General features: G+C 36.7%; 1 protein-coding gene across 2 annotated transcripts in view; it reads right to left on the reverse strand.

Moving 5' to 3' along the window:
- Nucleotides 1-23,996, reverse strand: part of ATP6V1A (ATPase H+ transporting V1 subunit A) — a 54,172-nt gene that overhangs the window by 18,608 nt on the left and 11,568 nt on the right. For both annotated transcript variants that reach the window (XM_037525524.2, XM_037525522.2), the window contains 5 exons: nucleotides 13,287-13,381; nucleotides 11,148-11,276; nucleotides 8,672-8,886; nucleotides 8,290-8,427; nucleotides 6,461-6,612 (listed from right to left, as the gene is read on the reverse strand). In XM_037525524.2, coding sequence (XP_037381421.1) covers nucleotides 6,461-6,612; nucleotides 8,290-8,427; nucleotides 8,672-8,886; nucleotides 11,148-11,276; nucleotides 13,287-13,371 — 719 coding nt within the window. In that variant the 5' untranslated portion in view covers nucleotides 13,372-13,381. The remainder of the gene's footprint in view (nucleotides 1-6,460; nucleotides 6,613-8,289; nucleotides 8,428-8,671; nucleotides 8,887-11,147; nucleotides 11,277-13,286; nucleotides 13,382-23,996) is intronic.

The raw sequence follows: 23,996 nt of genomic DNA on the forward strand, positions 1-23,996 counted from the left end.
GGAGCAGCTGGGGATCGAATCGGCGCCGCAGATGCCGCGGGCAGCTTCGCAACCCAGCGCTCAACCGCTGCGCCACCGGGGAGGCCCCCAGATAAGTGTTTTAAATGGATCACTATATAATATGGACAGCCATTAGAAAGAAGGTAAGACTGAAGGTAGAGAATTTGTTTAAATAAGACTTGCAGAAATTAGGGTAAAATTCTTAAATTAAGGTCATGGATTAGGGATGAGAGACATAGACAAAAAAATATTTAGGAAACAGGATAAAAATACTTGTCCAAAGACAAACATCAACAGATACACCAAGATTGAAATCATACCAACCATCTTTTCTGACCATGAAGGCATCAAACTAGAACTAAACCATAAAAAGAAGGCAAGGAACTTTCCTACCTCATGGAGATTAAAAACCACACTACTGGAAGACCACTGGACTAATGAGGAGATCAAAGAAGAAATTAAAAAATTTTTTGAATTGAACGACAAGGAGGACACCAATATCCTAAATGTATGGGATGCAGCAAAAGCAGTAATAAGAGGAAAATATATAGCAATAGAAGCTCACATCAAGAAACAAGAAAGAACTCAAAGAAACAACCTAATCTCGAAGCTCAAAGATCTAGAAAAAGAACAACAAAAAAAACCCAAAACCAGTAGAAGAAAAGAAATAATAAAAACCAAAGCAGAAATAAATGAAATTGAAACTAAAAAAACAATCCAAAAGATCAATGAAACCAAGAGCTGGTTCTTTGAAAAAATCAATAAAATAGACAAACCCCTAGCCAGGCTCACAAAGGAAAAAAGGGAGAAAGCACAAATAAACAGGATCATCAATGAAAGAGGAGAAATCACAACGGACACAGCAGAAATCAAAAGAATAATCAGTAACTACTATGAACAGTTATATGGAAATAAGTTTAATAATCTAGAGGAGATGGACAAATTCCTACAACTCTACAATCACCCAAAGCTAGATAAAGAAGAAATAGAACACCTAAACAGACCAATTACAATTAGCGAAATTGAAATGGTAATCAAAAACCTCCCCAAAAACAAAAGCCCAGGACCTGATGGATTTACAAATGAATTCTACCAAACATTCAGAGACGAATTAGTGCCTATCCTTCACAAACTCTTCCAAAAAATTGAGAAGGAAGGGACAATACCAAACACGTTCTATGAAGCCAACATTACACTAATACCAAAACCGAACAAGGACAACACTAAAAAGGAAAACTACAGGCCAATCTCCCTAATGAACACTGATGCAAAAATCCTCAATAAAATTTTAGCCATCAGAATCCAACAATGTATCCATAAGATAATTCACCACGACCAAGTAGGATTCATTCCAGGGGCACAAGGATGGTTTAACATCCGAAAATCAATCAACGTTATCCAACACATCAACAAAAAGAAATATAAAAACCATATGATAATATCAATAGATGCTGAGAAAGCTTTCGACAAAGTGCAACACCCATTCATGATAAAAGCCCTTGAAATTCTTGGGATACAAGGAACATACCTCAACATCATAAAGGCCATCTATGACAAGCCAACAGCCAGCATCATTCTCAATGGTGAAAAGCTGAAAGCAATTCCATTAAGATCTGGAACAAGACAAGGATGTCCACTCTCACCACTGCTTTTCAATATAATACTGGAAGTCCTAGCCAGGGCAATAAGACAAGAGAAAGACATCCAAGGAATCCAAATAGGAAAAGAAGAAGTCAAACTATCACTATTTGCAGACGATATGATATTATACATAGAGAACCCCAAAAACTCCACAGAAAAGCTAATTCAACTCATCAATCAGTTCAGTAAAGTGGCAGGATACAAAATCAACATGCAAAAGTCAGTAGCCTTCCTATACACAAACAATAAATCTGAAGAAGAAGAAATAAAAAAAACCATCCCTTTTGTTATTGAAACAAAAAAAATCAAATATTTGGGAATAAATCTAACAAAAGAGATAAAGGACCTATACAAAGAAAACTATAAAACACTGTTAAAAGAAATAGAAGAAGACACAAAGAAATGGAGAGACATCCCCTGCTCGTGGATTGGAAGAATAAACATTATTAAAATGGCCATCCTTCCAAAAGCAATATACAGATTCAATGCTATTCCAATCAAAATTTCAATGTCATTCTTCAAAGAAATAGAACAATTATTGATGAAATTCATATGGAATCACAAAAAACCCCGAATAGCCAAAGCTCTCCTGAAAAAAAAAGAAGGGAATGGAGGCATTACACTCCCAGACTTCAAACTATACTACAAAGCCATAATCATCAAAACTGCATGGTATTGGAACAAGAACAGACATACAGACCAATGGAATCGAATAGAAAATCCAGAAATAAACCCACAGATCTATGGTCAACTAATCTTTGACAAAGGAGCAAAGACTATGCATTGGAGCAAAGAAAGTTTGTTCAATAAATGGTGCTGGGAAAACTGGGTCGCTACATGCAAAAGAATGAAGCTTGACCACTACCTCACACCATACACAAAAATCAACTCAAAATGGATTAAAGAACTAGACATAAGACCTGAAACCATAAAATATATAGAAGGAAATATAGGCGAAACACTACGTGATCTGCACATCAAAGACATCTTTACAGACACATCACCCAAAGCAGTGATAGTGAAGGCAAAGATAAACAGCTGGGACTACATCAAATTAAAGAGCTTCTGCACAGCAAAAGAGACAATAACAAAAACAAAGAGAAACCCCACCAACTGGGAGAACATTTTTGCACCCAACACTAATGATAAAGGACTGATCACAAAAATCTGCAAAGAGCTGATGAGACTCAGCAACAACAAAGAAAATAATCCAGTCAAAAAATGGGCACAAGAGCTAAAAAGAAACTTCTCTGAAGAGAAAATGCAAATGGCCAACAGGCATATGAAAAAATGTTCAACATCACTTGCCATCAGGGAAATGCAAATCAAAACTACCATGAGATACCATCTTACACCAGTGAGAATGGCACATATTAAAAAAAACTAGCAACAACAAATGCTGGCGAGGGTGTGGAGAAAAAGGAACTCTTCTGCACTGTTGGTGGGAGTGCAAACTGGTCCAACCACTGTGGAGAGCTGTGTGGAGATTTCTGGACCTACTAAACATAGAGCTTCCATATGATCCAGCAATTCCACTCCTAGGTATTTACCCAAAGGACACAGAAACATCAATTCCAAAGAACACCTGCACCCCTATGTTTATAGCAGCACTGTTTACAATAGCTAAGCTTTGGAAACAACCCAAATGCCCAAAAATAGATGACTGGATCAAGAAGATGTGGTACATATATACCATGGAATATTACTCAGCATTCAAAAAAGATAAACACATGCAATTTGCAGCAACATGGATGGCGCTGGAAGGGATCATGCTCAGCGAAATAAGCCAAAAAGAAAAAGAAAAATACCGGATGGTCTCACTCATAGCAGGAATCTAGAAAACTTAAATAAGGGACCAGGAAAATGAATAACTATAAGAAAGTGAAAATCAAAATCAACAAAAAACTATGAACCAGAGACAATTTTAGGGGGGCGGGGGCGGGAGGGGAGGGATTGGGGTCAGAATGGGGGGGCTGCAATTGTATGGGGAATATAACAATAAAATTTATAAAAAAAAAAAAAAAAAAAAATACTTGTCCAATAATTAGATGTGGAGGATAAAAAAATACCCATGAGAGAATTATAGATATTAGGTTGGGCATTTATTTACTGTAAAAATAATAGGGACATTTGTTGAGAAAGGCACAAAGAAAGATGAGCAGGTTTCAAGAAAGAGAGTGGTGATTTAAGATGATGATTTTAGTTTTGAATATACTGGCTTTTAAAGGATCTGTAGGATAGTCAAATGGAGAGGTGTAATCAGAAGTGGATAAAAGAGTCTAGAACTCAGAAGTGATCTGGGATAAAGATTTAGATTCAGGAGTTATCACATTTAGATGAATACTGAAGTCATGAGAGTGGATTAAGTCATCCACAGGGAGTAAGATAAAGAATTGAAGAGAGGGGCCTCCTGTTGGCACAAGGGATTAAGTCTCAGCACTATCAAACTATTGCCAGCCACTGCAACATGAGTTCAACCCCCAGCCAGAGAGCTAACCCACATGGCTCAGCAGACCTCTCCTGTCTCACCTGCAGTTCCCCTCAGCAGTTTATTTCAGTAGATCTTCCTGATCTGCTCCCCACTGTCCTTGGTGAATTCTCTCACCACCCCCCACCCCCCCATGCCTACACCCCAGTTCCTCTATGCATAAATAAATAAAAATAAATCTTTTTAAAAAATATTTTTTCCCACCCACTGACTTCTACTTCCTTTTTTTTTTTTTTTTTTTTAAAGATTTATTTTTTATATAAGAGCTGGAGGTATAAGCCAGAGGCGTAGAAGGGTGAGAGAATTTACCAGAGACAAAGTGGGGAGCAGAACAGGCAGATCTACTGAAATATACTGCTGAGGGGAGCAGCGGGTGTGATAGGAGAGGCCTGCCAAGCCATGTGGGACTCTCTCCCTGACTGGCTGATAATCGAACCCACACTGCAGAGGCTGCGGACAGCTTCACAGCACAGCGCTCAACCCGCTGTGCCACTGGGGAGGCCCTAAAAATAAATCTTTAAAAAAAAAAAAAAAGAAGAAGAAAAAGTCCTAGAAGAGGGAAAACTCTAATAGCAAAATTCAGGGGAAAGGAACCTATAAGAGAGAATAAACTGGCAGACAGAAGCTAACAGGAAAAACAAAAGGATTGTTTCAATGAAGGAGTAGAAAGCAAAACCCAAAATTGTAGGAATTAAGGAAATACTAAAACTTTTTATTGAATTATAGGTCTAGGAGTGTCTGATGATGTTAGTGAGAGGAGTGAGGGAATGAGAGCAGAGTACACTGAATTAGACTGGGAAAAGTAGAAGCAGCTAATTTACTGTATCAGGAAGTTTGGCTGTGAAGATGAGGAGAAAATAGTAGAAGGTAGAAAGAGGAAAAAGGTAGAGGGTAGACTTTGTTTCATTAGATGGAAGATAAAGGAAGATATCTTACACAAGGGGGTGTTTGAGGAGATGTGAAGTGAGAGATAAGCTCCAGAAAGAGGAAGTAAAGAAGGGATGAATGGGAATATTTACCGTGGCAGCAAATCTATGGCAAAAATGAAGAGTTACAAATCTTATGGTTTCTGATTTCTCAGTGAAGGATCAAACATGACTATTTGTTGAGAATGAGGGGAAAAGAGAGGACTTGAAGATCTGAGGTGAGTAAAGAGGTTTGAAATAGCTGCCAAGGGAAGAAAAATGATAATTAGGAAGATACAGAAGGACTGCTACACAATAGTGAAGTTAACTACCCATTTTTGCCCTGGATTTTTTGTTTTCTCTGCAGCTTGTATATAGATTTGGGAGGAGATGGCTGGACTGATTCATAGTTGGGATTTTGCTAAGAAGGTATGACAGAAAACAAAGAAAAAATTTAGTTTGTAAGAGTGATAGACTATGGAGTCTAAGCTGGATAGTGAAGGATATAGAAACAGGACATTGATTAATAAGAAAGAAGTTTCAAAGGATTGAAGATCTTGATGAGAATAGTGAGAATAACTCAGTAGACATGAAGAGTAAGAGGCTATATTAAGAGTGGGACATATAAGGGCTGGTGGCGAGAGACTGAGGAAATTATTATATCATAGCTTCAGTCTTTTCTATGAATGAAATGACAAGGTCATTTGTTAACATTAAAGCAGCATATGGTGAAATCTAAGATTTAAAGAAAAAGGAGGTTTCTAGACGGTAAAGAAAATGAAAAACAGCAGACAATAAATCAAGAAAAACATAGTGAGCCCAGCTGATTTCAGAAACCATCAATTAAAGTGATATCAATCTACAAAAATTATTTTCATGTGAATTTTCTTTTGGAATTTTTTTTTAAATTTAGAAATAATGCTTTCCTTTTACAATTGTGAAAAAGTAAATCTTCAATGATTTGACTATAATAAGCAGTGGCAGGGTCTCCCTGGTGGCGCAAGGAGTTGAGTCCCAGTACTATCAAGCTATTGGCAGCCACTGCAGCATGAGTTCGAACCCCAGCCAGGGAGCTAACCCACATAGCACAGCAGATCTCTCTTATCTTGCTTGCTGCTCCCCTCAGCAGTGTATTTCAGTAAATCTTCCTGTTCTACTCCCCACTCTGTCTCTGATGACTCCTCTCACTCCCTTGTACCTCTGGCCTATACCCCAGCTCTTGTATGCAAAAATAAATAAAAAATAAATCTTAAAAAAAAAAAAAAGCAGTGGCAATATAACACATATTCAATATATAATTAATTCACTATATCTCTAAATAACATTTATTACAGGATTAGGACATAAAAATTTAACTATAAAAAGTGGACCTGTAAGCACATATAATAACTACAAAGGAAAACCATAGAGCCCAGCTCAAACTTACGGAAAAAGAGCATCCAGGACTCTCTGGCCAGTCAACAAAGGATGATTGGCTGGTAGCTTCTCAGTGACAGGCCGAACTTGACGTACAGGCCAAACTTGGACCATGCTGAACTTCTCTTTTACACCTTCAAATTCAAGCTCCAAGACAACATCCTATAAAAATACAGCAGGATTTAAAATACTATCAAATTTATAAACATTTTTTTCTTTTAAAAATCTGAGTAATCCTGGATTCTTCTTGGGGATCGGGAGGTGGAATGTGGAAACAGGGAGGGAGAATATACTTTTTATGAAAAATCATTATTTGCAATCCTATCTTTTTAAATTATATATATTTATTATTTTTTAATTCTTTCAAACAGTTTAGTCATTTTTGAGAAGAAGGTCTTTCAAGTAATAGAGGAATAGTTAAATAAATTACATGGATATGTGCAGGGAAAAGTCATAAAGGATGCAGAAACTTCTCCTGGGACTAAGGAAGAGAGAAGTGAAGTATTCCTGACTTATTTTCTATTCTTTGTTTTGTTTATTATAATGCTCTTATACTGCTTTAATGAATACTTACCTATTAAGAACCCTAAAATATTTAATAAAGTCAAATATTTTTATACTTTAAAAAAGCAAAAAGGCAATGAGTACATTTAGGACAGAACATTTCACAATTCTAAAATACACACACCTACAGAAATATGTAATTTTGTTGACAGAGGAATCTAAATTACCTGCTTCAGGGTGGTTCATCCATACAGCGAGTGAGTCTAAGCTATTGAGCAAGACTAGCTGACAGCTCAGAATCCCAGAGTTTTTTAACATTGACATGATAGTACATTAGCTGCAGCTGTTCAACATAATGATTTGATATTTGTTTTGTTTTGTTATATTTGTGCTTACATAGGGTCTCCCTGGTGGCACAGGTAGTTGAGCACAGCACTGTGAGGCTGTCTGCAGCCTTTGCAATGCCGGTTCGATCCCCGCCTGCCAAGGAGCAACCCACATAGCTTGGCAGATCTTTTCTGTCTCACTCACTGCTCCCCTTAGCAGTGTATTTCAGTCAGTCTGCCTGTTCTGTTCCCGGGTCTGTCTCTGGTGAATCCTCTCACCCTCCCATATATCTGGCCTGTACCCTGGTTCTTGTGTAAATAAATCAATCTTTTAAAAAAAATAATTGTGTTTACATAGAAGAACTGGGGTGTAGGTCAGAGGTGCGGGGGGTGAGAGGATTCACCAGAGACAGAGTGGGGAGCAGAACAGGCGGATTTATTAAAATACACTGCTAAGGGGAGCAGTGGGCGAGACAGGAGAGGTCTGCTGTGCCATGTGGGTTAGCTCACTGGCTGGGGATTGAAGTCAGGCTGTTAGAGGTGATAGTGCTGAGACTTAACCCCAAGGCCACCGTGAGGCCCCCATGATTTGATATTTATATATATTATGAAATTATCGCTACAACATGTCAATAACATCTGTTACCATAATTGTAAATTTTTTTTTCTTGTGGTGAGGACTTTTAATAGGTACTAGGTATTCTCTCAGCTACTTTATAATACACAATATTATAACCATAGTCACCATGTTGTACATTATATCTCCACGACTAATTTATTTTATAAGTAGAAATTTGTACCTTTTGACTCCCTTCACCCATTTGTCTACCTTAAATACCCGCCTAATCCCAATCTGGCAACCACCAATGTGTCATAGACATGAGATCATATGCTATTTGTCTTTATTTCATAATGCCCCCAATTGCAGTCAATGTTGCTAATACAATGTTGTTCATTTATTATGGTTGGTTAATATTTCATTGTGAGATAAAGTTTATATGATACTTACAGAGGTATCATAATTCCCAGGTGGTGCAATATAAGTCACAGTTCCTCTGTTTCGTGGGGGTAACATGATTTTGTGTTTGATGAGCGAGTTCTCAATGACAGTTCCATATATATCTCCACCAGTGATATGACTACCAACCTAGAAAAGAATTTTCTTTTCAATGTTCAAATAAACATTGAACACCCTTGATATTATCATTTAAATCATTTGCCTCACTTATCAATAAAACATATTAGTTCTACAATCCTACTTGCAGATTTAAGGAAAAAGGAAAAATTTAAACCATGCTTCTGCATTCTATTTTTAATTGGACTACAACAGTCAATAAACATCCATTTTACATTCTTTACCAACTTTAGAAATTCCCGGTTAAAAGACATACCCGTAGGCTTTTGCAAGGTGTAAAATCCCACTTGATATCTCTGCTAAGAGCAGACACATTTACTCCTCTAGGAATGTAGATACTTTGGGTCTGACTGCTGATATCCGATAAAGGTCTTTGAATACCATCAAAAATGGCTCCCATAATGCCAGGACCAAGTTCTACGGAGAGGGGTTTACCAGTGCGAAGTACAGGATCTCCAACAGACACACCAGCTAGAGACAGTAGTTGAGGAAAACTCACTGTGAAAATTTATAGTTACTATAAAAAGGAAATAGTAGAATTTGGACAGGGAAATCATTAAGATGCTAAATAGAGATTATCAATTTTCTCCATTCACAGCATCCTTTGTTTTTTAGTAAAATTCTCAAAGTGCCCTAGAACAAAAGATATGCCTAACAATTCCATTTATTAAATAGTTATATCCAAACAACTTAATATATGTGTCCTAACATCTGAGTAGCACTTTGAAGGAAAAATAAATATAAATTGCACAAAAAATATTTTAATTTCATTCTTAAATAACCTCAATCTTAAAAATGGGAATTGTGTGCCTGTCAGCATTGTACAATTTTCAAAACTTGGATTCAGAACGAAAACCCGTTCCACATCATTTTTACAGGGTACTTGCTTTATTGCTTAGCAATTGCCAAAAAATCAGCTTTGTAAAAATATGACATCATTGACAAAAGGGTAGTACAGGTGATTAATAAAATTGCTACTATCTCAAACTAGTAGTTTGTGATATCTGACTAGATGTCTAATATTCTTGTGTTAATCTCAAAAACTTAAAATACCTTGCAGCACCATAAAAATCTGCTGCAAATTCCCAGAGGGTCTTGGTGAACACTTTGGGAACCAAAGCATTAAAAAAAGAAAAAGAGAAGCAAAGACTCGCCTTAATATATAGTTTCAATTATAAAATGGACTAAATAGTCCCCTAAAAAAGGATCTTAGTACCTGAACAATAAATTAAAATCTTAAGAACTGCTTTTGAAAAGGAAAAGAATAAAACATGTAAATAAGCACACTGAGAAATATGTGAGAAGTATGCTCTCCCAAACTTGTTGAAATCAGCACAACTCTTACTGACAGCAATTTAGCAATGTGATTCAAAATTAAAAATGCATAAACCTTGGCCAAAGAATCCAACTTCTATGAATTCATATTAGTTATACTTTAATGGTGTCAGTAAAAAAATTGAAACCAAAATTTCTATTGAGAGAAAAATAAATTATGATATATTCATATTACAGAATTCTACATTGCTACGAAAATAGCATCTTCCATAATTGTTCTAGAATGATCTCCAAAATAGTCTCATTTTCAATATCTGATTATAAAAATTTTCAAACATACAGCATACTTGAAAGAATTTTACACTGAACTCGCCAATCTCTGCTAGAGCCTACCAATTACATTTTACCATATTACTTATCTATCCTTTTTCCACAGAATGTAACTTGTTAAGTGGAAAAATGGGAAGATGCAAAATAGTCCATATAATATGTTATCTCTCTGGAAAAAAGGGAATAAACTACATATTTATTTTGTTACACATGCAGTTAACAAACTACTAGGATATATAATAAAAGGAATTAGTCAAAGTGGCTGTACAAGTGTTTTGAAAATTGGCCAGAAACAGATGACAAAGATGGAGTGGTCCTTGCATAACTTAATATTTTGAAGATAGAAAAGTCCTTTTGATTAGTTATGATTTCACAACCACAAAGATTTGGAATTTTATTTAAATTTTTCAGATGATTTTGTTTTGAACAAGGGCTCCAGTACTCATAAAGAGAGAACAGTTACCTGCATGAATACATTTTAGTACGGCAAATAAAGTATACTAAATAAATCTTAGAGAATTAATGCTGATCTTGGAAATCTAAGTCAAATACATAAATGAAGCAAAAAAAAAGAGGTAGTTTCTCTTCACAAGGTGTAATGGTTCACCTTTTAAATTTTCATAGAAAATTGGAAATAAATGCTATGTGTAAAAGTCAAAACATGGTAATCAAACATACAGTAAAGATCCCTAGTGCTACAGTTATAATGTAACACATCACACAGGACTATTTATTATCATTAGAGTTGTAACTGATTTATTTGTGGATTTAACTATTTTAAACAGAAATCACAATTGAATCATTTTAACCATATAAATCAGTGTTGTTATTCTGTATATGCTTTCTTCTAAAATGCAGGTGTTTCTCTGAAGAAAAATTCTAGTTGGTCCCTCCTAGTTTGTGAACTAATGAGATACAAAGGCCAAAGAAAGATTAGATGGTAATACTAACTTCTTAAAATATGAGCACCAATTTCTAGCATCTTTCTTCAATATATTCCCAACAAAGCAAGTTTCTTCACAACATTTGTACTCCTGATACCATGGTTGTTGTTGCTTCTATCTTTGTCATAAATTCTTAAATTTTGAGTTGCAGGGAGATGCAAGAAATCGAACCAAAAAGGATACAAGTTTCTTCATACACCTGGATGGTAGCCATGTCACCCTCCAAACGGATAATCTCTCCAACCAACTCACTGTGGCCCACTCTCACCAGCTCATACATGGCAGCCCCTGCCATGTTGCAGGCTGTGACCACTGAAAAGTACAAATGAGTATTTTGATGACTTACAACTCTGTGAATAGTTAGATAATTAAAATATCCAATAAATCCAATAACACATCTCTCTTTTATATCATAGGAGAAATAAATGCCCATGATGAACAGATATGTGGTTTCTCAAAAATGATGTATTTTAGCATCTTTTTTAGTATGATATAGAGGGTAAACAAAATAAATTTGTGAGACTAAAGATTATCCATTTATATAATACACATGAAAACTATTTTCAAAAACTTTTAAGTTCTAGATGGCAAACTCTTATCCAGTAGAACTGCAGCACTTTTTGATCAATACATATTGCTATAAGACATGGAATAATGAGCTTTGGAACAAGTATCAGTTTGCTGTATTGTCACAATTCCTCTGAGAGACAAATATCTAAAACACCTTTACTTTCTAACAATTTATACCAATGGTTCACAAGACCCTTCTAGGACATGGACCTTTCTGAAGAGTTGTTGATAGCTAGATCTAGAAAAACTCACATATGCATCTAAAAGTTTTTTTCTTAGGCCATAAGGATGTTTATAACCAGTCACCCTTACTGGAAGAGGTCCTCATTAAGAATCCCTATTTCCCTCAAATACTGAACCAGAATTTGTACTTAGTGTTGTAGAGCACATTACCTAATAAACAAAAATTACTTTTCTGGCAGGGAGGAACGGTTACATATTTTCAGATATATGTAGGAATAAATCTATTTTTAGTTTCTAGTCTTCAGTATTAATGATATTCAAGTGTAAACTATTTCAGTATTAATATGTAACCTGTTAGGACAATAAAGATAAATTTCATAAAGATTTACCTCTATACTTGCTATGTGAGAAAATTAAGATATTAAAATACCAAAGACAACTAAAATTTTAACTCATATTACATAAACTCATTTCTCTATTATTTTACAAAGTACTTAAGAAATATAAATAGGTTCCAGGAGCAATATGTTGAAAAAATATTTTTACCCAAACACTTTTGATGGTACTCTTTTGTCTTTTCCCTAATAGTTTTTACATTGTAACCTGTCTTTTCTAAAAATTCTGATAATCATCAAGGGGAAAAGTATTTCTCTGAATGCCAAGAGATTAAAAACAGTGAAATGTATGATTTGTTGATGTATAGTTTGTGAATGAGTTCAAGGTCAAACACCAAGCTCTAAGCAGTGGAAGTTTTTGGGGGGAGAAATAAAAGGAACAGTAACTAACAGCCTTCATTCGGATAAACACCAAAATCAGGGTAATCACTTCTACTATGATATAGAACATGAGTTTATAAAAGGACGTAATATGAATTTTCATGGCATTAAGAATTATAAATCAATGAGAAGTTTTTTTTTTTACCCTAGGAAGCTGTGAACCACATTTTTCAAAGGCAGTTGCAAAGTAACAAAAACAGTAGTGTGAGATTGATTATTTAAAATACAGTGCCCCGAATTTTGGCAGAATGAACATCAAGTTTAATACTACTTTCCATTATCAGCATCATGTCTTAGGACTTCTTTCCTCTAAATAGTTAGTTATATGGTATAGGAAATAAACATTCAGAAAGATTTATCTACGCAAAGAGCCAAGGTTGATATTGCTAAGAAGTAATCTGAAAACAATTATTAAAGCTCAAGCCAAATTAAAGGATATTTACTGAGTACCTTTTATTTGTAAAAGCTATACTAAAAGCTATAAACTTTAGTTTTTCTATTCAGATTTCATTAAAAATTATGATGGAGAGGTAAAAATGCACAGTGATTAAATATTTGCATAGTAAACAGGACATAAAAAATGAGTACCTCAGTAATAATCAAATTTAGATGGCAAATCCTAGGTACACCTTTATGATGGGGATATTTCCTCTAACTTAGAATGGCTATGATATCTTTTAAAGACAGATAGAATTGATGCAGGTGAGTCTATGTATTTCTATATAAAACATCTTGAAAAGACATTACTCAAAGGTGAGAAACTTTATTATTGAAACTATTATATATTACTTACCAGGTCCTGAGACCCCATGCACATAACCAAATGTGCTTTCTTTATCTTCATCAGCTATTTTGGGTAGCTTGGAGAAATCCATCATGTTAATTTACCTATGATAAAAAAAATTAAATAGTTGCAAAAAATTAAATAATCACTACTCTAAAGCAAAACAATCAAATACAGGTAATCAACTCTCATCTGTGGCATATTATTCAGTTATGCCCACTTCTTTTTTTTTCTGATTTGTTTGTTTGTTTATTTATTTATTTATTTATACAAGCACTGGGTACAGTCAGAAGCACAGGAGGGTGAGAGAATTCACCAGAGCCAGAGCAGGGAACAGAACAGGCAGACTGACAAAATACACTGCTGAGGGGAGCAGCAGGCATGGCAGAGGTCTGTCACGCCATGTGGGACCCTCGCTAGCGGCCAGGGATCAAACCAGCGCTGCAGAGGCTGCGGGCAGCTTCGCAGCCCAGCGCTCAACTGCTGTGCCACCAGGGGAGGCCCAACCACTTCTATAAAGTAAAATATAAAATTCTTAAAATTTGGTTAAATGGACCTCAGAGCTGGATGCTCTCCAGCATCATATATCCCTAGGTAGAGTATAAATAGAACACACTAAGGAGTCTAATAAACAATGTGAATGAAGTCTCTACAAACCTTGCCCTCCCTGCTTCCTCTCTCTGACCTCCTCCATATTCTCTTCCCCTTAACGTTCTTCATATATATATACTGAACTCGGCTCTGCCATTGCTCAAACACACATACACATTCTGCCTCAGGCTCTGTTTACTTGTAGTTTCCCCTGCCTGGAACTGAATTTATGTTTATTGAGTTCCTACCAAGAAATAGACAGTGTTTAACTTAGGGAATAAAAATTGGGTATTTTAAATAAAATAAAAGCACTTTTACTGGTTTTAAACATTTGTACGGTAAGGCAAAATTACTTAAGTGCTCAAAATGACAACCCATTGGGAGTTGAGGGGAAACTGATGAGGAGTGGACAAAGTGTTAACCAATGTGAATGAAAGTAAGTTTTGAGGCTGGCTGAATTTAATCCATTTCAGTCCAGAAAGAACTACCTCCAAAAAGGGAAACCAAACCCTGAGCCCTGGAAGCAAGGAAACAGGAGTGTTTTCCAGTCTTTCTAGAGGCACTGAAGGATCATTACAGAATCATATACTCCATGGAAAACAAGTTGTTGTCCATTAACTAAGATATCAAAGAATTGGGGCAAGGAGCATAATGATGACATTGCTAAGAGTGCAGTTCTGCTTTGATGTACTGAATGGATTCCTGAACCCAATTCCATTGTAAGTAATAAATATATGGAGGCTACTCCACACCAACAAGTAATTCTCCAGCAGGGTGTCTAACTGGAAAGAACATCAGATTCCACACTTAAAGGGATCAGTGTTCCAAGACTATCACCCACTTTAGAGGCCAGTATTAAGCCCAGACTGCCACCTGTGTTTCTCACTTTTTTTTTTTGGTCACCTGTATTTCTGACTGACTGATTATAAATGGAGATTCCTATAACCTCCTCTTGGTTCTATTAATTTTCTACAATTGCTCACAGAACTCAGAAACATTGCATTTCCTGGATTACTGGTTTATCATAAAGGGATATAACTCAGGACCTCCATGGTGGCACAGGTGGTTGAGCGCAGCACTATGAAGCTGTCCACAGCCTCTGCAGTGTCAGTTCGATCCCTGCTGGCCTCAGAGCAACCCACATGGCGCGGCAGACCTCTCCTGTCTTGCCCACTGCTCCCCTCAGCAGTGTATTTCAGTCTGTGTGTTCTGTTTCCTGCTCTGTCTCTGGTGAATCCTCTCACCCTCCTGCACATCTGGCCTGTACCCCGGTTCTTGTATATATGAAATAAATCTTAAAAAAAAAAAAGATATAACTCAGGAATAGCCAGGTGGAAGAGGTGTCTAGGGCAGGTCTGTGGGAAAGGGTGCAGAGCTCTCAGGCTCACTCCAGTGGAGCCATTCAGCAATTCAGAAACTGTCTTAACTATGTCCTTTTGGATTTTTATGGAAGTGCCCTTAACCAAGGCCATAGATAAAATCATTGGCCTTAGGTGAAACATAGTCCCTCTCCCTTCCCTAGAGGGGTGTGTGGGGGGGGGGGAAGGGGGGGGCTGGGGAGGTGGGATAGGAAAATCCCAATTCTCAAATCACAAGGCTGGTTCTCCAGGCAACCAGCCCCAATCCTTAGGTGCTTCCAAAAGTTACCTCTTTCACATGACAAAGGACACCTTTATCACTATCAACACTGCAAATTCCAAGGGTTTAAGGAACTAAGAGTTTGAAAACTTGGAAAAACAAATATATATGAGAAATATATTTTGGTCTTCTGAGTGACTAGATACATATTTTTCTTATAAATCACAATATTTACATGTACTCAGTACCATCACAAGGGCAATGGTGGAACAAGCTACAGGGAAGAATTAAGTGATTAAAAAAACAGGCAAGAGTGAAAAAAAAAGATTAAAGTCATATGGAGATATGAGACCTTACAAGCGAATAGCATATGATCAAAGGGGCAAGAAAAATACCCAGAACTTAGAAATGATATTAGCGATAAGGTAAAGAATACATCAAGTTGATAGTTTATTAATAAAGATGAAGGTATGGCATAAGTAACTGGAAAAAATGTAATTGAATTAGAAATAAAATCACTCAGTACTGCAGTCACAAATGTTAAAAAAGAAGATAAGTATTCTGATGTTCTCCACAGGGAAATTAAATTGGAAGAAGGAGAAACTGGTTCACCAAGATTTTTAGCTTCCAAAAGATGCACTAGAAGTGGCTGGTGAGTAAACAGGTATGGAACTGCAAAAAATAGAAAATAAAAATGCAAACAAGCTTTTCTAGACATTATTTAGATAATGTAGGGAAAAACAAAATTTACATTTATGTTGGTAGTGGGGAGGGCAAAGTCTTCAAAAAAGTAGTGAACAAGTAAGTAAGGTCAAATATTATTCTTCAGAAAATCAAAAATTTTCAGTCAGAAGAGAACTTGATAATCATAACTAACTTCCCCCTCAAATACCCGCACTTGCTCCTAGCATTTGTGATACATGGTCATCTGCCTCTCAAAGGGGAAACAGCATGAGATCTTGAGTCAGCAGACTTGGGATACATCCTGGTCATACCAGTGACATGCTGGAGGAGTTCTTGAACTATTAAAAATCTCTGAATTTCACTTGAAATACAGGAATAATGCTACCACCTACTCTAGAGTTGTGATTAAATTATGAATTTGTTTAAATGTTCCTTGTGAAATGTAAAATGCTTACAAAAATGTCATCAGTAACAGTACTATTTAAATAGAGCCTCAATTAGGAAAAAGTCATCCCTTTTTTAGAACTCCCCACTTGTATGCAACCTAAATTTACTTCCCCACAACTTCTACTCTCTGGTCCTATTTCTTCCAGTTAGTATAGCCACAAGCAAATTCTCTGCAGTGCTTTTACTGCCCCTCAAAAGATAATCTTTCTCAGATCTTTATTCCCAGGGCTATTCTTTTCTAGAGGTATTTCATATCCATGTTTCTCTTAAAACAGAGCAAACAAAATTAAAAACACAGTATTCTAGGGCCGCCCTGGTGGTGCAGCGGTTGAGCGCTGGGTTGCGAAGCTGCCCGCGGCCTCTGCGGTGCCGGTTCGATCCCTGGCTGCTCCCCAGACATCGGAGGAGGGTCCCACATGGCGCGCAGAACTCTCCTGCCACACCCACTGCTCCCCTCAGCAGTGTACTTTGGTCCTTCTGCCTGCTCTGCTCCCCGCTCTGGCTCTGGTGAATTCTCTCACTCTCCCGCGCTTCTGACTGTACCCAGTGCATGTAAAAAACAAAAAAACAAACAAAAACTAAATAAATAAATAAAATAAATGCCTCTATTAAAAAAAAAAAAAACACAGTATTCTAGATGTTCCATGAGTACTTTAGCATTCTGGATACTCCTTTCTATTGAGACAGAAACCAAGGTTTTTAGTTAGACAGTTTGAATTTCTAAAATTGTGTTCTTGGGCAAATCAAATTCTTTATCCTTTTGAGTCTCAGTTTCATCTATGAAATGCAGTGGGGTAGTACTGAGGCAACTAATAAGCTTAACAGAAAAGCAACATTGGTTAACTACTAATTGTATTCTGCTAATGCAACCTAAGATTTCCTAAGTTTTAAAAAGTACCTAATGTATAATTTCCTGTTACTTGAACCTAATCTAGTTAGAGACTTGGCTGGTTTGTTTTTGTCTTTTTTCCCCTAGCTATTATGTATAGTTTATCATAAGTTTATTTTCTAAAACTAGATTTTTGCTTTTTAAGCATTGGTTATATGCCAGGTGCTGTACCACTGTACCATAGGTAGAAAATATAATGTAGTAAGACACAATCTCTCCTCCAAGGAGTTTCTGACCTGGTGGGATAAAAAGACAAATAAGTGTTTACAATAAAGTGACACATGAGCTCTTCTGGGAACAGTAGCAGCTGATTTTGAAGAGCATAAAGCAAAGGCATCTAACCTAGGCTTGGGCAAGACAGGATGGACTGAGACGAGGCTCAGCTGAGGCTTAAAAGATGAACATGGAGGCATTAAGCATAGAGCAGAGCTCATCAGTACAAATCTCCTGGGATATACAAAGGTGTTTAGAGAATTCATGAGACAATGACAGGGTCTGTTACAAGTTTTAAAATAATTATTTACACACTATCTCTTTAAAACAATGAGAGCCTCTAAATATATGAACAATGAATAGTGGAAATCAAAAGCTTTGTGGATTTATCACTCAGCTGAGTAATCTTAGCCATTGTGGGAACAAACGATTCTATAATTTTTAACCTTTTTTTTTAAAGGCATAAATTCTTTAATTTTTGCCAAAGACAGCCAGGTCTTAGAACTAGTAATATCAAACTAATAAGAAAATGAAATCTAACTGATAATACTACAAATTAACTTGGAGATGCTTTACACCAAATCCACAAATCTGCATTCCTTTGCTCTGATTAATAATCTTATATAGCAAATCAAGACAATCCTACTTTTTAAAAATCCAATGTGAAGAGGAGAAAAATATGATGATTATGAGTAATTTAGCCTTTTCTACTCCATTGTTTTACATGCATAGAAGTGGTTGCAAATATGTCCCCAAAACAGCTCTTACCACATCTTTCAGAATGAAATAAGAAAATGATGAAAATGCCAGTTTTCACATGAAAGAAGAAACTCCAAGCACTTCTGATATCTTAATTCAGAGGAATTCTAATCTTGGCTCCAGCAAATTGAACCTTTACACTCACTGTGTTACTGGCCCAAATGTTTTTCCTCATTCCTGTGAAATAATCCCTCTCTTCCCATGGTCATTCTCAATTCTCTTAACCTGCTCTTCCTCATAGCATTAAAACTACCTGAAAGAATATAAATTTTCTGCTTAATTTGCTTATTTACTACCTATTATCAATCCTAGAATGCAAGTTTCATAAAGGCAAAGAACATAAGCACTCAGTGACTAGTTACTCAATAATTTCATACTCCTAATACCACTTCCACCTTATAAGTGGGGAAACTAAAAAATGGAGATTTATGAAACTTTGCTCAAGATCACAAAACCAGTAAGTAGGAAGGTGGGATTTGAATTTAGGCCTATACTCTTTAAGCACTGCACTCTGTCTCCTAAATTAACAATCATATAAGGTACAGAAGACAATAGTCTCTGCCTTAATAGAGCAGTTTCATCACACTAGACAAGAGAATAGGCACCCTTCAAGGAAGGACACGGGGGTGTGATTAGTGGATAGCCAACTGCTATCAGTCCTTCAGGGCCAGTCTCAGATACAGAGAGAGATCTGGCCCACATTTACACCCTTCACAGGTCAACCTGTACCTAGTGACCAGCAGAGCAGATATATAAAGGCCCAGCCACAGCAGGAGCTATGGGATAGTCCCACAAGCAATCCTCACTGAAGATCTCCCCACTGGCTTCAGTGAGGTTTTGTGCATTGCTGCTGCTTCTTCATCTGCCCAATTCTGCTTCGCTCCCTTCCTCTCACGTGTTGATTCCTAGCAAACACCCTATACACCAGATTCTCTTGACATCTGTTGCCAGAAATCCAAATTACTCAAATAATGAACAAGCTGAATAATTACTTCCTGGAAAACTGAAACATAAGAATCACACTTGAACCAATATAATTTTTAGCCTGTTTTTGTAAGTTATTTTGTGAAATGGGGTTAGGAATACAAAAGCGCGTTAGGAAAGCAAGACTTTTATTGCAAAGCCTCAAGGGAAGTTAAAGAACAGACAGGAGAGGTGAGGCACAAGCAAAGTCTCAGTTTCTACCAAGGAACTTGCTTCTTGTCCTTCAATATAGGCACAGCAATAGCAGTTACAGAAAAGAAGTCCCAGTTCACAAGAGTTTACTTAACTTCTAAAGTACCATTTTCTGACAGGATTGAAAATGCTTTCCTAGGTCCAACCTTTCAGACTCTCTAACTTCTTAACAGGTATGCACTTTGAGAAATTTCCAAGGTAATAGGATCTCTGACACATTAAAATTTGCAATTACACTAATACAGGAATTCTGTTACACTTGTCAAGATTTTCACCAAAGCACCCCAAGTGCTGAGAAACAAGTAAACACTGAATAAACAACCCCCCTCAAGCGCCATTCCAGAATCTTTTTTTTTTTTTTTAAGATTTATTTATTTATACAAGCACTGGGTACAGTCAGAAGCGCGGGAGGGTGAGAGAATTCACCAGAGCCAGAGTGGGGAACAGAACAGGCAGAAGGACTGAAGTACACTGCTGAGGGGAGCAGCGGGCGGCAGGAGAGGTCTGCGCGCCATGTGGGACCCTCCTCCAGTGGCTGGGGAGCAGCCGGGGATCGAACCGGTGCTGCAGAGGCGCGAGCAGCTTCACAACCCAGCGCTCAACCGCTGCGCCACCAGGGAGGCCCCTTTTCCAGAATCTTGACAATCTACTATAGCAAGGCAATTTCCTTGTTCTTTGTAAATCCTCTTAAACCAAAATAAGTTTTGCTCTCTACTTCATCTCATATCTGCTTTATAAGAAAAATATCAAAAAGGGATCTTACAAATAAAAACAAAATGATTCATTAGATATATCTATTAACTTAACCACTAAATTCAACTAAACATATAATAGCAGTTTGCTAAGCATGGTTATACAACATACTAATTTATATTCACCAATAACTCTTCATTGTTATCTATGAAAATACTCAACTAAAATCTTCTGCTTCCCTCCTAGATGCTTATTCCTCTAAGTGAAAAAGCTGTTAGAAAAGCAATCTTTTCTAAAGATGTTAGAAAAGCAATCTCCTAAGACAGTCAAACTTTCAATAACCAAATTATATTTAAATTAGATAATAAAGTGAAAGTTAATCTTAAATATCCCTAAGGTCAAACTATCATGATATAATTTAGTGCTACATCAAGTTTTATATTCTTATTTTATATTTAATAACTCATTCTTAATACAATGTAGAGCTCTTCTTGTATTCTCAATCATTTAAAATATAAAAACACGATACCTACTTTAAATAAAATTGCTCTCATGAAAATTCTTATAAAAATCAACTCAATGATTATAAAAGAAAATTGCCTATGACTGAAACCCACTTTAAGAATAAAAAAAAAGAATTATAACTCAGATTCCTAAAGTTACAAATTGTAGGTCTTTTTTCCTTCCATATTTGTGAAAAATTAAGGAAAAAAAAATCCTGCTATAGAATGGGAAAAATCCAGAAAGTTGGCTTAAGCAGCCATCTGATCTAATGAGTCATCAGTCTCTCCCCCACATGCTGCAGAACACTGCAGTGACAAACAACACCAGAGGCCCACTTCTTTTTCTTCCATTTTACAAGGTCCACTCCAAATCAAAATTTATTAATAATGTGCTATACCTGGTAATTTCACTATTCCAGAAATAATTATTTTACTACTAGTTTTGGGTAATATAGCTGTTGGGGACAAGGGTGGGTATAAAAGCTAAACACTAAAGTCCCAAAACTATTTATTTACATGCAAAAATCTGGGGGTATATCACTGGTACTTAAGTATTTGAATGTAACACCTGAAAAAGTATACTGCAGTCGACTGATTAAAGACTATCTTTGGAAATAATAGATTTTTTTAAAGATGAAGAAGAATCTAGTTGATTACAATCCAATACTTATTTTTATGCAGTTTATCTTCTTAGAGAGAGGCACCATAAATCTGTAGAGTATTGGGTGTCCCCAGTGGCCAGAGGGTTAAGCACAGCGCTGTGAACCTGTCTGCAGCCTCTGCAGTGGGGGTTTGATTCCTGGCCAGACAGGAAGATACCCACATGGCGCAGCAGACCTCTCCTGTCTTGCCTGCTGCTCCCCTCAGCAGTGGATTTCGGTTCATCTGCCTGTTCTGCTCCCTACTCTGTCTCTGGTGAATCTTCTTACCCTCCTGCGCCTCTGATCTATACCCCAGTTCTTGTATAAAAATAAATCTTTAAAAAAAAAAAATCTGTTGAGTATTTTTATGCTTGGTCAAAGAGTTAGAAACTACTTAGAGTTCCTGCCAATAACATCATATTTATATAGTACTAAATTGTTTTGTGAAGCATTTTCCTAATCACTTCATTTAATCTATCTATCTAGTATCCCTAGTAGGAAGGCAAACTATTAATATGACTAAGCAGCTCATTCTTTTCCTTGCCAACAAATTCCTAACTTGGTTCAAATTCTAATAAATCCATTAAGGTAATTCCAGTTCATTTGCTAATGGCTAGTTTGGAAATGAACATGTAATGATGTTCTGATAGATTAAGCAAAATCTGCCGGAAAATTTTGGGAAAGACTATTTGCTCTTTTATAAGATACAAGCAAAGAGAAACATTCTTTTTTCCCTTGGGATGTGATCATCTGCATGGGATGTGCAGCCATAGTAGGGTGATAAGGAAGTTAATCCAAGCAGACAGGCTACCTTGTAAAGAATGGCAAGACAAAAAGGCAGAAAGCATCTGAGTCCATGTTGCCTTTACTGGTTCACTAAATTAAAATATAAGATGAGAGAATTTCAAAAATGTTTTTCATATGTATACATATTTTCATAGTGCTATTTTAAAAAAATAATGCATAGGTCAACCAGTTAAGAATAAACGCAAACATAGGTCACTACTTAAAATAGTTTACAGGGCCTCCCTGGTAGCACTGGAGTTAAGTCTCAGCACTATCACAGCTGTGGCCTCAGTCTGATCCCCGGCCAGGGACCTGACCAGGGCAGACTCCTATCTCTCCTGCAGCTCCCCTCAGCAGTGTATTTCAGTAGATCTGCCTGTTCTGGTCCCCACTCCGCTCTGGTGAATCTTCTCACCCCTAGCACCTCTGGCTAGCATCCCAGCTCTTGCAGGCATAAATAAATAAAAAATAAATCTTAAAAGAAAATGGTTTACAGGGACTCCCTGGTGGCGCAGGCTGTTGAGTGTAGCACTATGAAGCTGTCCACAGCCTCTGCAGTGCTGTTCGATTCGCCGCCGGCAGTAGAGATGCCCACATGGTGCAGGAGACCTTCCCTGTCTCGCCTGCTGCTTCCCTCAGCAGTATATTTCAGTCAGTCTGCCTGTTCTGTTCCCTGCTCTGTCTCTAGTGAATCCTCTCACCCTCCCACACATCTGGCCTGTACCCCGGTTCTTGCATAAATAAATAAATCTTTTAAAAAATTGGTTTACAAAAACTACCTAGACAGACTACAAGAAAATATACAGACAAAACTGGAAATCAGAGTAAAGACATACAGAAACACAATTTTACACATTGCTATTCATAAGCATCTTTTTAAAAAAGATTTTTTATTTATTTATGCATACAAGAACTGGGATGTAAACCATAGTTTATAAACACCTAATAATTTTCCTACTGGGTATCTAGACAGTGTCCCATTTTTTGTTGCTGCTGTATTTTTTTTACATTTTATTTATTTTAATTTACTGACGAGGTGAAATCAAGATAAAGCAACCAACCCCATATTGTGAATACCATATCTGATGTCTCACCTGAGCAATTTTTTCCTTAGTAAATTCTCTTTTGAGAGACTCCTTAACCTCTATGGCCTCTACAATGTGAAGAAATACTCTACACAAGCACTCCAACGGCTATTTGGCTTTGGATGGGTTTTCTCAGATAAACTGCCTGTGAAGTTAAGCTTAGCAAGTGAAAAAAAAAAAAACAAAAACAAAAACAAAAAAAACGCCAACAGTCATGCATGAGAATTACCTCTTTTCAAAAGTAGTCAACCAGAAGTTTTACAACTACTTATTATAAAGCTACTGCTCAAAATACTTAGAAACTTCTCTTTTAAAACTGCCATATCAGGTTGTTTCACTTATATGTGGAATACAGAGAAATTGAACCAAGGGCCAGAGAAAGATAAAACTTGCAAGTTGACCATAGCTATGAGGCTTCCAGCAGGTGAGAGGGAGGGAGAGAAATCAAAACAGGAAAGGGAAAAGCACAGGGACTATGATGATGGTTTACAGGTGCTATGGTGGTAGAAGAACTACAGGGACTACACCTGAGGGGGGAAATCACATATTGTAAAAAACTGAACAAATATGTAACAAAATAAATCTAATTATTAAAAAACTCTGCCATATCACCATATCATTTAAAAATTGCCACATTACCAATATCACTCTTTGAATGTTGATTAATGAAAAAA

This window comes from Talpa occidentalis, unplaced genomic scaffold, assembly GCF_014898055.3.
Source record: "Talpa occidentalis isolate TD23 unplaced genomic scaffold, MPIMG_talOcc4v2.1 talOcc4.4, whole genome shotgun sequence".
Lineage (NCBI taxonomy): Eukaryota > Metazoa > Chordata > Mammalia > Eulipotyphla > Talpidae > Talpa > Talpa occidentalis.